This window comes from Mixophyes fleayi, chromosome 1, assembly GCF_038048845.1.
Source record: "Mixophyes fleayi isolate aMixFle1 chromosome 1, aMixFle1.hap1, whole genome shotgun sequence".
Classification (NCBI taxonomy): Eukaryota; Metazoa; Chordata; class Amphibia; order Anura; family Limnodynastidae; genus Mixophyes; species Mixophyes fleayi.
The window spans coordinates 338,106,300-338,122,789 of NC_134402.1; the positions used below are offsets into that span (position 1 = coordinate 338,106,300).

Below are 16,490 nucleotides of genomic sequence, written 5' to 3' on the forward strand. Positions count from 1 at the left end.
TCCAGGGGTGTGGGAAGAACCCTAGTGCTTTCACCATGGGGCTAGGTATCCCTGGGAGGGGGGGCTTTTATTTAAAGGACCTAACTCCCTAGGAAATACATCCACCTGCTGTGGGTTGGTTCCCCTGCTATAGTGCCACAAGTGGTACTTATCTTGCATGACCGTGGAGCACAGGCTGTAGGGGCAGCCATGGTGTGGTTTCACAGCTATACCTTTTAGGAACTTCTTTTGGTTCACACCACTCTATATAGACTCACATCCTCACTCTTTCCCCACTCCCTGCTCTCCCGATCCTTCACCCCCTCCTTTCTTACTCTCCTAGTTACCCACTTCCATTTTCCCATTACTCTCTCCTCTGCCCTATAAATAGTTACGTCCTGCACCTCCATCTGTCTCCTTCATCTTGCCACACAGACTATCCCTGTATTATGTTGTCCTGCACCTGACCGCTCGCTTGACGTCTGAAGACAACCCTAATTCCACGTACCACTAACCCACCACAACAATCAAGGACAAGGACAACAGCTGCAAAACCACACCACGGCTGCCCCCCTACAGCCTTCGCTACATGGTCACGCAAGATAAGTACCACTCTCTTCTAGTTTTACTAGGTGGAGGAACCTGTGCTTAGTAGCGGACACACACTGACACCCACACCTGCCTAGCGCAAAATTAATCATAATTATAGTGCCACAAGCCCTGACTGACTAAGCCTAGTGCTGGTTGTAGTAAAATCAGGGGGACCCCACACTTTTTGTTCCCCAATTTTGCTACTACCAGCACTTTACCTACAAAGGTTTTGTAAGTTGGACGGAATAGAAGCACCTATATTTTTCACCTTGTTTTTGCAAGTTTAAATTGGGATAATCTTGTGGTATTTAAGGATATTTTCTGAAATAGACCAGACAAACAGCTCATATTTAATAACATTTATCTTGTAGCCCACAATAAAGCTAAAAGTAATAATAATAGTTCTCAGGTATTGAGACTAATAATAATATATCATCAGTAAATAGTGCAAATTTATTTTCATATTGTATCATGGCATCCGTCATAACTGGGTCATGTCCACTGATTAGGAGACTTTAAGAAGCTGAGGGACATGGGCATATGATCAAAAGGACACACAGAGTGTCTGGATTTGCAGCATGCGGTGCATATATACATTTTATGTCTATGACATTGAGAGCAGTAATGTGTAAGTGACAGGTCCACTAAGACTGTCCACAGAGTTTACAGAGCCACTATTTTATCTCTGTCCTATAATCTCCTACTTTTTTTCTCAAAACCGCTCTGTCAATGTCAGTTATAAGTGAATGGGGAATGTGAGCTAGTGGTAGTTGACATCATGGGCTGTGGGGGAATGGCCAGGTCAAGAAGCTTGAAAATAACCAAAGAGATGAGGAAAAGGGGAGGCTCTCATAAACTAAATTTTGTTATAATCTGTAGAGAGGATTATCATACAACTACTGCATGTCCAGCTTCCAACATATGCTTGTATTAGGTTAAATTAAGGACAGAAGATTCACATATAATTAAACTGTGGCTAACATTGATTAATTGCACTTTACAACCAGCCAGATTTCAGGGAATTGGTTGTAAACTTTTTATACTTGCACATTGTATCTGATTAGCAGGACAAATTCAATGCAAGATAATTTATAGGAAGCTCTTTGAACCAGCTTCATTAGATCTGAAGGAGGTCTGGATCTTAGGTCTGGAAGGTACATCTGCATATTAAAAGATCAGAAGACTTTGCATTTAGGCCCAATTCATGTTTTCAACTAAAACAAGACGACATATCATGTATATGTTTAGAATTATAGGGTGTCCAAGTTCCCTATTGCATTTCAAATAAAACATCATTAAGAATCTACAGTCATGGTCAAAAGTTTTGAGAATGACACAAATATAATTTTTTTACAAAGTGTAACGATACTTACCTTTCCTCGCTCCCCCGCCGTTCCGTCGGACCCGGAAGCCGCACTTCCGGGTTCGGCGGTCACATGACCGCTAGACCTGGGCGGGGAATTCAAATCTGGACTTCCTATTTAAACAGCGCTCTGACACTCTAGAAGTGTCAGAGTAACTTACCTGTTCCTGGCTCCTGATTCCCGTGTCCTCCTGGTTTCTGCTCCTTGTGTGTATTGATCTCCTGTGTACCGACCCGGCTTGCTGACCTTCCTGATTGCCTGTGCTCCTGACCCGGATTGTCTGACGTTCCTTCCTCTATACGTTTATCTGCCGTCTCTGTGTACCGACCCGGCTAGCTGACTTCGCATCTGTTCTGGTGACCCGTGTACCGACCCGGTTTGATTGACTCCGAGATTCTCTCCTGAATCTTTCTGCATTGCCTACCTGTGTACCAACCCGGCCTGTCCGACTATTCTCATCCTGCTCCTATTCCGCTGTACTACATCTTGAGGCAAACCTGAGGACCGCGACCTGCGACTCCTGGCAGCAAAGCCAATCCCGCCTTGCGGCGGTTCTTGGTGAATACCGGGGAGATCGTTAGACTCCGCACCTCAGGTAAGCCAGCGCTAATCAATGCTAGTAGTGTATCCAGTAATCCGTTACAGTTTGCTCTGACCATGGATCCAGCGGCTAAAGATCTACTGGAGCATTTAGTGGGAAGAATGGACAAACAGGAGGCGAACCAAGAGCAACTTTTAAAATTTCTCCAGAGTTTATCCACTCGGCTGGACATTGTTCAGAACACCTTAGTGGCCACCAGACCTCCTGCACCAATGATTGCGGCTCCGGACCCACCTTCTGCAGCAGCAGCTTCTTCCTCCCAGTTGCGGATACCTAATCCGCCTAAATTTGATGGAGACCCTAAATTTTGCAGAAGATTCCTGAACCAATGCTCCATTCAATTTGAACTGTTGCCGGGGAATTTCCCTTCTGAGAAGGCTAAAGCGGCCTATGTGATATCGCTGCTCTCTGGTCAAGCTTTGGCGTGGGCATCCTCGTTATGGGAGCGGAATGATCCTATCCTGCATAATTTCTCCAGCTTCTTGTCCACTTTTAGAAAGGTTTTTGACGAGCCAGGAGGGGTCTCCAATGCCGCTGCTGGGTTGTTGCGCCTCCACCAAGGGAACCAGTCCGTGGGTCAGTATGCTGTACATTTCAGAACCATGGCCTCAGAACTCCGTTGGAACGATGAGGCTCTTGTGGCTACATTCTGGCAGGGTCTTTCAGATCGGATCAAAGATGAGCTGGTGTCTCAAGAACTCCCTGCATCTTTGGATGATCTCATCTCCCTCTGCGTTAAGATTGACCTACGTTTCAAGGAGCGTAATTCTGAGAAAGAACAGTCTCAACGCAGTATGATCCATTTAGCTCCTAACTTCCAAACACCTGTTCTTCCGCCTGAGGAACCGATGCAATTGGGAAGGACCCGCCTATCGGCCGAAGAGAGAGAGAGGAGATTTCGTAATAAGTTATGTTTATATTGTGGAGAGAGCGGTCACCTTCTGAACTCTTGTTCCAAACGTCCGGGAAACGACAAGGCCTGACGTGTTCGGGAGCAGTATCGTTGGGCCCCTTTTCTCAGTCTCCCTCAACCCATTATAATAATGATTGTCTCACCATCCCTATTTCCTTACAGTCAGGACATCATACCTTTTCTCAGTCAGCCCTCCTAGACTCCGGGGCTGCAGGGAACTTCATTTCTGCCGCCTTGGTAAGGCAATTCTCCATTCCCATGCAAGCATTGGTAGAGCCCGTACTGCAGCCAAAACTTGAAATACTGGTCTCAATGCAAAACTTCAATAGCGGCTAACACGGTCGTGGAACCATATAACGATGGCAATCGGTGGTAGATAATTGAACCTCTGGGATAAACTGGAACCTGTAACCGGGTCAAAAGACTGGATGTCCAGCGGCTCAGTGAATTGCACAGATCACCTGACGCGTTTCTTCACCTGCCTGGTGATTTCTTCAGAGGAAGAATTGAGACCAGTATTTCAAGTTTTGGCTGCAGTACGGGCTCTACGGAGTCCCATAACACTTTGAAGGGCATGCGCATTCAGACCTTACCACGGGACTGAGCATCGGACCAGGTCTGTAGTGCGCTGATTGTATAGGCAGTAAGTGACATTCACACTTCAATAGAAGTTTATTTAGATATACAGTGTCTATTTTCCTCCGGGATTTCTGCACATGAATTATTGAAGTGATTTATCATCAAGTGTGGCCACACGTAAATATCTGATTTCACTCCTTCTAGTGTTTTTTATTCCGGGACATTGGACATTATTCGTTTCACATAGTGGAACACTTAGTATGTCACCTATTATTGAGTGACCATTTTGATATTACGCTCATTGCATGACATGTTTTTATTGCTACAACAGATTCAGCTGCATTTTATTATGTTCAGTTGTATATCCACTGGCCAGTGATGTTTACTTAATTGTTTGTTTTTATTAAAGTGCCATTTGTTTGTATTTCACGGATCAACTAGCATCATTTGTGTACTCCAGTAGTCAGCGCTGTTATTTGTTGTGTGGTTGTTTCCTCAATTGAGATCTCATTGATCTTTACAGCTGCAGACTCTGGTTTACACATAGTCTCCATATACATCATTTCTCCTTGCGCCAGGTGTCTTGGTTTTGTTAAACTCCAAGCATTGATTAGGTAAGAATGAGCTGCCATCAGTCAGTATGTGGCCAAGAAGTTGATTGACAGCATGCCAGGGCGAATTGCAGAGGTGTTCAAAAAGAAAGGTGAACACTGCAAATATTGACTTTTTGCATAAACTTAATGTAATTGTCAATAAAAGCCTTTGACACTTATGAAATGCTTGGAATTTTATTTTAGTATATCATAGCAACATCTGACAAAAAAAGTCTAAAAACACTGAAGCAGCGAACTTTGTGTAAACCAATACTTGTGTCATTCTCAAAACTTTTGCCCATGACTGTAAATATTTTCCAGTCCAGTTCCTTTAAATTTGGAGAATATTACTGAGTAGAATTGTTTCTATTGTGAATCATAGGACATTTGGTATGCAACTGCATATGTTAAAAAGGAAAACTTAGAATTTACTTGAAATTACTCAACTGCATTGATACCAGAAAACTGAATGGTGACTGTAAGCATGATCACAATGTAGAGCTGCCAGCGCATGGATGGTTCCTTCACAAGCTCCAGGACACTCATGTTCTTAGTCTTCTTGTAGATCTCCTGTTCTGTCAATATCTCATCTATCTCTGGCTGATGGTCCCCCTGTCCCCAAATCCTGTCCATAGCTGGGAAAAAGGATGGGCAAATTATTAAGGATAACTGAATACATTTTGGAACTAAGAGAACAAAATGAGAACACATAAGACCTGCATTAGATACACAGAGAAAATTGCTTTGATTTTGTGCACATGTGCCTTGGTGATCCTCCCAGCACACTTTAAGATGCAGTGATGCACGCCTACTTTCTGGTCTCTAGAAAGGTCTCTGCACACTAGGATAGTGCCTAGCTTTGCAGGGAGGTTGAAAAAATTCAAGATGTGCACTGTGTAAAAGTGTAAATTTCACACCAAAGTCCAATCTTTTTCTCCTAAATACTCCTTGGTTTAGACTAATGTATGGCTTAAATAAGTATAAGAAAGAGGGAATATCAAGAGATCCTTTGTCCTATGTGGCAAAGTACAGCTAACAATGCACTTCTCTGTAGTACAACTAAAGGGTGCAAAATACATCCTATTGAAAGTACCAGAGCTTCAAGTCCTTTTAAAAGGTTCAATGGCTGTGCACCCCTCAAACAACAAGTAATGCCTCTAAAAATCAACCCTATCCAAGTCTTTATGTAATTGTAATAATCTGGCTCCACAAAAGGCGTGCCCTCCTGATGTAATCATGTCATTGAATAGTGTCGGACAGATAGCATTGTAGTAATAAATATATATTATTATCTTTTTAGGTATTAGACAGTGATCAATCAATTGAGTGTTTTCTTATTTTGTGTTTGTGCAAACCAGTTTACATGAAGTATTTGTAAGTTGCACAGACTATATCACTGCATTACAGGCTATGATCTAATTACTGTATTTAACAATTGTTTGATTTTCTTTGTGTGCACCAGGTCAATATTTTCCATTGAATGTCCTCCATCCTCAAACTCCTACCAGCTAATGCTTAGATACACTTTGGTGGAAATTGAAGTGCTGTCACCAAAGGTGATTGTGATCTGCTCTCTGCCGTTTTACACTACTTAAATAGGGTTGTCCCAAGCCAGGCACTTCCTATTTGCTAAATGGGAGAGACAGGACATGAAAAATATATTGTCCAGAAGTGGATAACCCCTTTACGTTTCAAAGGAAGGCATGAGTGTAGTTTACAGCGACCAGAACGCCCCACTAGACCACAAATACTATTGAACAGAAAAGCTGTTGCACTCCTTTTTGTTAGTAAGGAGGCTTGCTACCTGGCATCAGCTAGTGGGTAAACAGTAAGTCCCACTAATCACCAACGGGAGGCAAACAAGTAGCAATTGAATCTACAATACACCTGTGACCTGGCATTGGACAGAGAGAGAGAAAAGAATGACTCAGGCCAGGGGAGGGCTGGCAAATTTTAGCCCGGGGGGCAAGATTCGACTCAACAGCCTATTTCCAATGGAAAAAAAATGCAGGTGGCCCAGTGACGTAGCTCAAGGTAGCCCACTATGGGACTGGCCCAGGCACTTTCTTTCATGTCGCTCTCTTCAGAATCGTAATAATTCTGTAGGTGTAAACACTGTCTGTGTTAACACTATCGTAAATGCAATTACCACCACTTTCTACAAATACTACCTGGGAACACAGGGTCTTCTGCAGACTGTACCCAATTGCATGCGGATGATGATATCGCTGGGTTGTTGTGATCACAGCCTCCCTTAGAATATACCCAGATTTTAATCAATGCTTCAATTCATTCTACAACAAAGGCTAGACACCTAACTATTATAAAACAGTTTTTATCAGGGCAGGTAATTTCAAATATGTGTTTCTTTATGTCTATTATGTATGTTTATTGTCTGTCATCTTATTTGAAATATCCTGCCCTTTTAGAACAGTATTTCATTGCTCTTCATCACCTAAACATTTAGTATACACATAACAAAGTACCTTATATATAAACTCTGACCTAATGTAATCCAAATGTTCAAATAACATACAGATTAAATAGAAGTGTTTTGCATCACCATCTGGTGGTCAACAATAGTACTGGATGGTTTTTTTAAACTTTCCTAGGATATTATGGCCATATTTTTCTGACTTGGAAGGGTTACGGTCCTTACTAGTACCTTCTTCTAGTTCTGATGGATGTTTGTTCAAAAGTTATAGTTTGTGTAAAGCATGTGTTGTGAATTTTTTCAAAGTAAATTGGTCAGGAAGAACTGAAATGTGCACCTCCGTTTGGTGGTGGAACCATGTTCCAAAAATATAGTCAACTTTTTCTCAGTATATGCATGATTGTATATTCTTATTTCAAAAATAAACCAAAAGCCTATATATAGTAGTCTGTTGCTAAATGTTACCTTTTATTAGAGATGGGCGGGTCCGGTTCCCCAAGAACCGAACCCACCCGAACTTTGGGTATCCGAGTACCGAGCTGAGTAGCTCGGTACTCTCCCGCCCGCTCCGAATCCAAATTGAGGCCGAACGTCATTGTGACGTCGTCGGATCTCGGGGCTCGGTTCTCGCGATACTTCAAGATTATAAATACCCGCCTCCACAGCAATCCATCGCCATTTGACAGAGGGAGAGAGCAGGGTGTAGTCACAGGCTGATTAGAGCAGGGACAGAGAATCCAATATTCTGATTCCAATTGTTGTAACACAATTTGCTAGAGAAGAGAGGAGGATAGAGGTTTTTTTTCTTTTTTCAATATTTGGCACTCCCCAGTGCTTTTGGGGTGTCCCCTATAATTGTGCATAAATATTTTTATATTTTAATTTTTTTTTTTTTTTTTTACTGTGTTGAAGCGAAAAATAAGTGTTATTGAGCAAAAGTTAAGTGCCGATAAAAATAAAATTGCCAACATGCCATTCTACACACGCAGTGGCAAAGAGAGAATGAGGCCTTCACCCAGGGCCGGATTAACCATAGGGCTAACTGGGCTACAGCCCAGGGGGCTATGGCATCCAGGGGGCCCTTGAAAGTGCTCAGCAGCAGTATTGATCGGTCGGGGGCTAAGCACTTTCCCTACAGTCCTTCCCCGGCGCGCTGTAGTCTCCTTACTGAGGAGATCTCGTGAGTCTCACTCTCACGGGAGAATGGAGGCCCCCTTAGCCCAGGGGCCTCCATTCCCTTAATCCGGCACTGCCTTCACCTTTGGCTATTAGTGGCAGATCCCAAAAAGTTACTGAGCCTACAATTGGTGCACAACTACTGTTACGCGTCAAAGCTGAGCTGCAAGATAACAGTAAGGCATTAGAGGATAATGTTTGCTCTGATTCACAAATGACACCAATCCCTGTGGAGAGTCCATCCAACAGTGGTATGTCTAATCGTGAGCATTCTGTTAGTGTACCCATAAAGAAGGGCCCTTTCAGCAGTTCTGCTGATGTGTACCTGAACAGCCCGAGTGGAGCCACTGATACACAAATTGAGGATGCCACTTTGGAAATAGAAGAGGATGAGGGGGAGATTTGTGGAGGTGACGAGGGCGCTAATGAGGATGTTGATGATTATGATGCAGACAGATACCAAATTGCCTTTCTCAATTTCTATTTATATTCTAGATTATTTAACGGCTGAATAGTTTTCTATTTTACTCCTAGTGGAGAGGGGATCTGATGCAGACAGATACCAAACTGCCTTTGTCCATTTCTTTGTATATTCGAATTTCTAGTTCTACAGTCTATGCAGGCTGCTTTTTTTTCTATTTTACTACAAGTGGATGGGTTGGTGGGGGGGGGGGGGGTCTGATGCAGACAGATACCAATCTGCCTTTGTCCATTTCTTTGTATATCCGAACTTCTAGTTCCACAGTCTGTGCAGGCTGCTTTTTTTATATTCAACTACAAGTGGAGGGCGGGGGGGAGGGGGGGGGCATAGATAGCCACCAAACTACCGTGGTCCATTTAATTTTACTTTCTAGTTCCACAGTCTGTGCAGGCTGCTTTTTTAAATATTCAACTAGAAGTGTAGGGTGTAATATACACCCAAAGACAATGGCTACATTGCCAATAATCAAAGATGGATCAGGTAGACAACCAGGTTTGTCTGTATAATTTGCAGACAAGTGTTCGAATTAAGGACGGCCTACCAGGAATTAAACTGTTTTTTTCATAATTTAGAATTACCTCACTTATCTAAGAAACTGGTGGAGCACTTGTTATTTTAGACCAAAAAAATTGTATTTTTTTCGAAAATAGCAAAACAAAACCAAACAAAACCAAAACACGCAAGGGCGGTTTTGCAAAACCAAAACTAAAAACACGAAGGTAATCCAGATCCAAAACCGAATACAAAACCAAAACACGGGGGTCAGTGACCATCTCTACCTTTTATGCAGCGCTCTGGGTCTCTCTTCCTTAACAGTAGGTATGGAGGAGTCTCTGGGTAAAAGAACATTACAATCAAGTGCAGCAGTTCTGTGAATCCGCAGAGTGACAACATCAGGGGCCATAGTGTCTCTGTTCCCAGGACCTCACTGGAAGAGAATAATGTCTGGTCACTAAATAAGAAATGTAGTACTGTTCAACAACAATCACATGAAGTATTTCCATTATGAAAGAACATTTTCATACATTCATAAATTTCACAAGAGGGCTACCAATGGCTAAGGCCAGGGACGTGGGCAAGTCACAAAAGGCTTTCAGCATGAAACCAAGCATACAGCCATGCAATTTCCATAGTCAAACATTAGCAGTAGAATGGGTTCTAATGAAGAGCTCAGTGGCTTCAATGTGGCAGTTTCATAGGATTAAATTTTTTCAACAAGTCAGTTTGTTAAATTTCTGCTGTGATTGTGAAGTGGAAATATCTATGACCAACAACGGCTCAGCCAGAAAGCCATAGACCACAAGCTCATAGAGGGCCTGATTCATTAAGGAATGTATAAAGGGGGGCCCGCAGTGTACATGCACGACGAGCGCACGCGCACACGTGAAAAGTTTACCTGTGCATGTTGCGCAGTACATACAGTACATGCACCAATCTCAGCACGTGCATGGTTGCCACTACTGCGCATGCACCGATGGCGCAGTCACAACAAGGACCCCCACTGTCTGTGTCAACTCAAGTCGGCACGCACACAGTAGGGGAAGATGCCAGGGGTGATGACATCATCATCCCTGACCCCTACACACAAGGTCCACGTGTTTTGGTGAATTACCACACACACCTTGCCGCTGGGGAAGCTGGGAGTTTCCGGGTCTGGACTATAAAAGCCAGATCCGGGACTCCCTCTCTCTTTCTCTGCCTGCTTGCCTTCCCCTGGACAATGAGCATTACACTACACTACACTACAGAAAACATACACTATACTACACTACAGAAAAGGGTTAATAGGGACATACTACACTACAGAAAATATATATATTACACTATAGGAAAGACAATATACTATTCTATAGGGATACACTACACTACAGAAAATATATATTACACTACACTACAGAAAATATATATTATACTACACTACACTACAGCAAAGGATAGGAATACACTATACTACAGAAAACCTACACTACGCTACAGAAAAGGATTCTATATTACAGGAATGTTCCCTACATTGCAGATAAAGAATTGAATCCAGGATACAAGGATTTGATAAGTATCATTGATAATTATATATATATATATATATATATATATATATATATATATTTATTTATAAAGCTATGTGTGTTTGTAATGTTGATTCGTCTATTTATATTCATTTATTGTTTGATATCTGTGATAGTTAAATCATTATTATAAATACTAAGTCTTATCAAAGATACATATGTAAAGCTAGGATAGTGTAAGGAATAAAGGTGGTGAACCTAGGGTTAATTTTATATTGATATACTATGTTATGTTGGGCAACGTTATGATATATGTGTAAACTGTGAATTCAAGCTTTTCTGTGTTAAAAGCAAAATACTTTGATTTAAATACATACATATGTTGTGAGAATTGTGTATTTAGAACAAATGTATATTGTGAAGTACTGCTGAGATACAGTGGTTATTGGATACATAATTCTGTAAAGCTTAAATATTATTTAGTGTGTTCAAATGACTGAGTAAGGCAACATTGTGTCAATTATTCAAATATCACTTGAATCCTCCCACCAGATAGTGCAATCATTTGCAGCCCCACACACTCCAACAACTTGGCCAAGTCCATGTGGTCAGGGCCTGATCAACCAATAGGCTGACCAGGCTGCAGCCTGGGGTGCTGGGTCCCGGGGGGCGCGACACTGCGGGGATTTATTTATTTTTTTCATTCTTTTTTTTTTTTTTTCATTCATGCCTGTTTTCTGAGGTGGGGGAGGGGTCGCCGTGGGGGGTTGGAGGTCTCGACGATCAAAAGCATTGGTGGTCAGTGGTCAGCAACAGGCAGCCAATCGCTAGGCTGCCTGTTGCTCTGCAGCAGATAGGAAGCAGGAAGTCTTCACTTCCTGTCTGCTGATCTGAGGAGTGAGGAGCGACGCTGGCCAGCACAACTACAGGTAAGTGAAGGGGGGGACTGCCATGTATATCTATAGGGAGGGAGAGGGGGGGGACTGCCATCCATATCTATAGGGATGGAAAGGGGGGACTGCCATGCATATCTATAGGGAGGGAAAGGGAGGACTGTCATGCATATGTATAGGGAGGGAGAGGGGGGACTGTCATACAAATCTATAGGGTGGGAGGGGGGGGGCGGCTGCCATGAAAATCTATAGGGAGGGAGAGAGGTTGATATGTGTGAAGGAGGGCAGAGGAGGGGGGCTGATATATGTGACTGGGGGAGTTTTGATGTGACGGGGGGGATAGCTACAGAGTGGAGGTAAGGAAAATAGCTGCAGGGGGGATGGATGCAGGGTGGGAGGTAAGGAATATGGCTGCAGGGGGCGTTAAAGAAAATGGCTGCAGCAGGGATTAAGGAAAATGGCTGCGGGGGGGGGGGGGTTAAGGAAAATGGCTGCAGGGGGTATTTAAAAAATAGAGCAGCTTTGGGGGGCATAATCTCATGATTGTGTGGCGGTCACTTGGATGCTCTCTGTGGTCTCAGCAATCACTAGAATACTAAATATTAGTGAGATGGGGCTGGTAGAGGGGTACTTTTAGCTGGCCATAATGGAGTGTTTTGTTTTAACTAAAGGGCCTAATCATTCAGGGTTTGTTAACATTTTGCACTATAATAAATTTTTGCATTTTCAAAACAGGACCAGGGCCGGATTTACCGCTAGGCATCCTAGTCCCCTGCCTAGGGCCTAGCGGCTCTCGGGGGGGGGGGCACAGCTGGGGGGGACAGGAGCAATTTTAAAAAAAAAAATCGGCCCCTCCCCCGACTCGCGGCACTCCCCGCGCGACTGGAGCGCGGGGGGGGGGGGGGTGGGGGGTTCCGCGAGTCGGGGGATAGGGTGCCGCAAATCGGGGGAGGGGGGGTCGGGTGCCGCGAATCGGGGAAGGGGGGGGGGGGTCGGGTGCCGCGAATCGGGGGAGGGGGGGGGTCGGTGCCGCGAATCGGGTCCTGGTAAAACAACGGAGGGACAGAGGGGGTGATGGTGAAGGGGCACAGAAGTGGTGATGGTGATGGGCACAGAGGTGGTCATGGGCACAGAGGAGGTGATGGTGAAGGGCACAGAGATGGTGATTGGCACAGAAGTGGTGATGGTGATTGGCACAGAAGTGGTGATGGTGAAGGGCACAGAGGTGGTGATGGTGAAGGGGCACAGAATTGGTGATAGTGATTGGCACAGAGGTGGTGATGGTGAAGGGCACAGAGGTGGTGATGGTGAAGGGGCACAGAATTGGTGATAGTGATTGGCACAGAGGTGGTGATGGGCACAGAGGTGGTGATGGGCACAGAGGTGGTGATGGTGAAGGGGCACAGAATTGGTGATGGTGATTGGCACAGAGGTGGTGATGGGCACAGAGGTGGTGATGGTGAAGGGGCACAGAATTGGTGATAGTGATTGGCACAGAAGTGGTGATGGGCACAGAGGTGGTGATGGTGATTGGCACAGAAGTGGTGATGGTGAAGGGCACAGAGGTGGTGATGTTGAAGGGCACAGAGGTGGTGATGGTGAAGGGGCACAGAATTGGTGATGGTGATTGGCACAGAGGTGGTGATGGTGATTGGCACAGAGGTGGTGATGGTAAAGGGCACAGAGGTGGTGATGGTGAAGAGGCACAGAGGTGGTGATGGTGAAGAGGCACAGAGGTGGTGATGGTGAAGAGGCACAGAGGTGGTGATGGTGATTGGCACAGAGGTGGTGATGGTGAAGGGCACAGAGGTGGTGATGGTGAAGAGGCACAGAGGTGGTGATGGTGATTGGCACAGAAATGGTGATGGTGAAGGGCACAGAGGTGGTGATGGTGATTGGCACAGAGGTGGTGATGGTGAAGAGGCACAGAGGTGGTGATGGTGAAGAGGCACAGAGGTGGTGATGGTGAAGAGGCACAGAGGTGGTGATGGTGATTGGCACAGAGGTGGTGATTGTGATTGGCACAGAGGTGGTGATGGTGATTGGCACAGAGATGGTGATGGGCACAGAGGTGATGGTGAAAGGGCACAGAGGTGGTGATGGGCACAGAGGTGGTGATGGTGAAGAGGCACAGAGGTGGAGATGGTGATTGGCACAGAGGTGGTGATGGTGGTAGGCACAGAGGTGATGGTGAAAGGACACATGTGATATTGTGAAGGGGCAAAAGTGACAATGAAGGGGCACAGTGTGATGATAGAGGGACAAAAGTGACAAGAGCACATACTTGGATTTATGCGTATTATTTTTGCAAACAACTTAAGTAAGTATTTCTGCCCTGACTTCAATATTTATTAAGTTGTTTTGACCCAACTACTTAAAAAAACGGGACTGCTTGGTAATTATTTAGGGGTGCCTTTTTCTGCAGTAGGGTGGCCTTGCTCTTTTCACATGTTAGGTACGCCCCCAAAGATGCAAGCCACGCCCTCACCTCCTTTGGCGGCGTGCCGCCGCTGCGTGGCGGCACATGCATTCGGATCTACTTAACTATAGGGGTATATGGTAGGCATGCGGCGGCACATGCTTTCACTTCTACATAACTATAGGGGTATATGGTAGGCTGCAAAAATATAGTGCTATGGATTGTTTCAGGGAGGGGGCCCAAAAACAGTATCCTGCCTAGGGCCCTATGAGGTCTAAATCCGGCTCTGAACAGGACGCCAACTTTCCAGAAGCCAGCGAGAGGATAACAAAGTTGCAAGAGAGAAGAGCAAGAACAGGTAAGAGACAATGGCACAATCTGTCTAAACTTGAATGCTGGAGAATACACCTGAACATTCATATTCAGGAGTGTTCCTATACACCTATATATTCGGGGGGCTATGGCCGTATTAGCCTAGGGCGGCCAGAACCCTTAATCAGGACCTGCACGTGGTTAACTGTAAAAGTGGATGCATTTGCACAAAAGTAAGTACATGATGTCACACAACAGAATTTACACTGCAAAGTTATTTTTTTTTAATGACTGTTACACAAATGGTGTAATAGTCAGTAACTCACAGTCATATGGTTTACAGAACATAATTTATGCCTGCAAATGTAAATAAAGCAAGTTTAATTACAGTGTTCTTAATTAGGCATTAATCTTTGATTACTATGAATTGTTTACAACATAGTAAATGTAATGCCAGAACTGACAGGGCATTTCTATTTAGTGCTAGTGTATTTACATGTCCTATAGTTGTACCATTCTGAGAAGGACTATATTCTTTTGTAAAAGTTTCCATAGGGGATGGAAAATCTGAATGAGAAGGTGGTGAAAAGGTTGGTAGAGTTATAATTGTTTACCTAACCTAGCACTGGGATAGACCCATTAGAACCTAAACAGTTTAGCATTTTATTCTACATAACATATCTGATCTGGATCCCACCTGAGTCCAACAATTTGGCCAACGAGTTTTCCTGCAGTTATGAAGATCGGGGCTGTAGTGTTTGTGAAGCCTTTCAGCTTTCTGGGAGCAATTTCTCCAAGGTACTGAATGTATATGTTAATTGCCAAACCTGTCAAAGAAAAGATGATGATTATCTGTAGTGTAATACATCATTGCCTTGCAACAGTTCTTGGTTATTTGTGACTTATTTTATTTTCCTCCTCTATCTTTGTAGAAATTGGAAATCAGAAGAGGTGCACTGTGCAAAAGTGTAAATGTCCCATCAAAATCCAACCTCCAACTACTATAAAATGCTGATCAGTTTAGCCTAATTTATGACTTAAATCAACCCTAAGAGGCAGATTAAATTCAGCGTGAAGTGATGCGATGCGTCTCCAGAACAGTCCATGGAAATACGTGGCGGCAGAGTTTTCACAGCAATCTCAGCTCATTTTCATTTGCATTCCGTAGAGATGAGAGGCGAAGTGAGCGGAGATTTCTGTACTGTATTAGCCAGCAAGCTAATTGAATCTGCCCCCAACAGTGATGGCTCTCAGGACTGCTTATATTACATGTGACACATGTGTGGGTATAATGCATTTCATTATATTCCTAGAAATGCATTTATCCTCAAAAAGTACACCATACAAGCACAATAGGTCCCATAACAGTATAGGATGAAGTCTGAAGAGCACCAGTTTTCAGTTGGTGCAAAATTTAAGTCCTTTTGGAGAGTGAAAATAGCAGTCTCCAATGAGCACTCGTTCCTTCCCATTATCTCTCTTTAATAATGATGCTCCACAAAATAAAATCTCATTTTTGCACTGTGCTGTATTACTAGATGACTACCAACTACTCTGTACTTTTCAAGGAACACCCTCAAATCGAGGATCACTACAGGACCAAAACTGATTTTGCATTGTGTCTCAAGCGTTTTCAAACTTTTCACTTTTGTAGATGACCTTCACAGTGTTTTGAAATGAGAGAACATAAATTAGATGGTTCCCAGAATTCCATTGATGTCAAGACCCCAAGCAGTTATCTAGGTTCAGCAGAATCTTCCCCACTGCATTATGCATAGAACAGCAGCCTTATTTTTGTTATTGGATCTCTCCAGAACCAACATTTATATAATTTCTCAGTGTGTCAAAATATTATAGCTGTAACTATCTGCAATTTAATGCTTATGTATTAATATCATTACCGTTACAGTAAAGACAGCAGATGTTTCATTACTGTTCCTGTGATGAGTATGTATAAACCTATATATTTTGTAATTGTCTTTAGGAAAAGAATAGACCTCAAATATTTGAAAAAAAAGTTTGAGAGACTTTAACTGATGTTGTTAATGATTTTCAGCAATGCCAACAATCCAAGTTATGTTTCTGAATTATCTTTATGACGCTATAGTTCAGTTACTACATAATGTGCTTCCTTTTGTTTTCTTTACAG

General features: G+C 43.5%; 1 protein-coding gene across 1 annotated transcript in view; it reads right to left on the reverse strand.

The window, feature by feature from the left end:
• Positions 1-16,490, reverse strand: part of LOC142160772 (solute carrier family 2, facilitated glucose transporter member 9-like) — a 43,898-nt gene that overhangs the window by 11,133 nt on the left and 16,275 nt on the right. The window contains exons 5-7 of the mRNA XM_075215758.1: positions 15,039-15,168; positions 9,491-9,639; positions 5,068-5,255 (exon numbers count right to left, since the gene is read on the reverse strand). Of these exons, the coding sequence (XP_075071859.1) occupies positions 5,068-5,255; positions 9,491-9,639; positions 15,039-15,168 (467 nt within the window). The remainder of the gene's footprint in view (positions 1-5,067; positions 5,256-9,490; positions 9,640-15,038; positions 15,169-16,490) is intronic.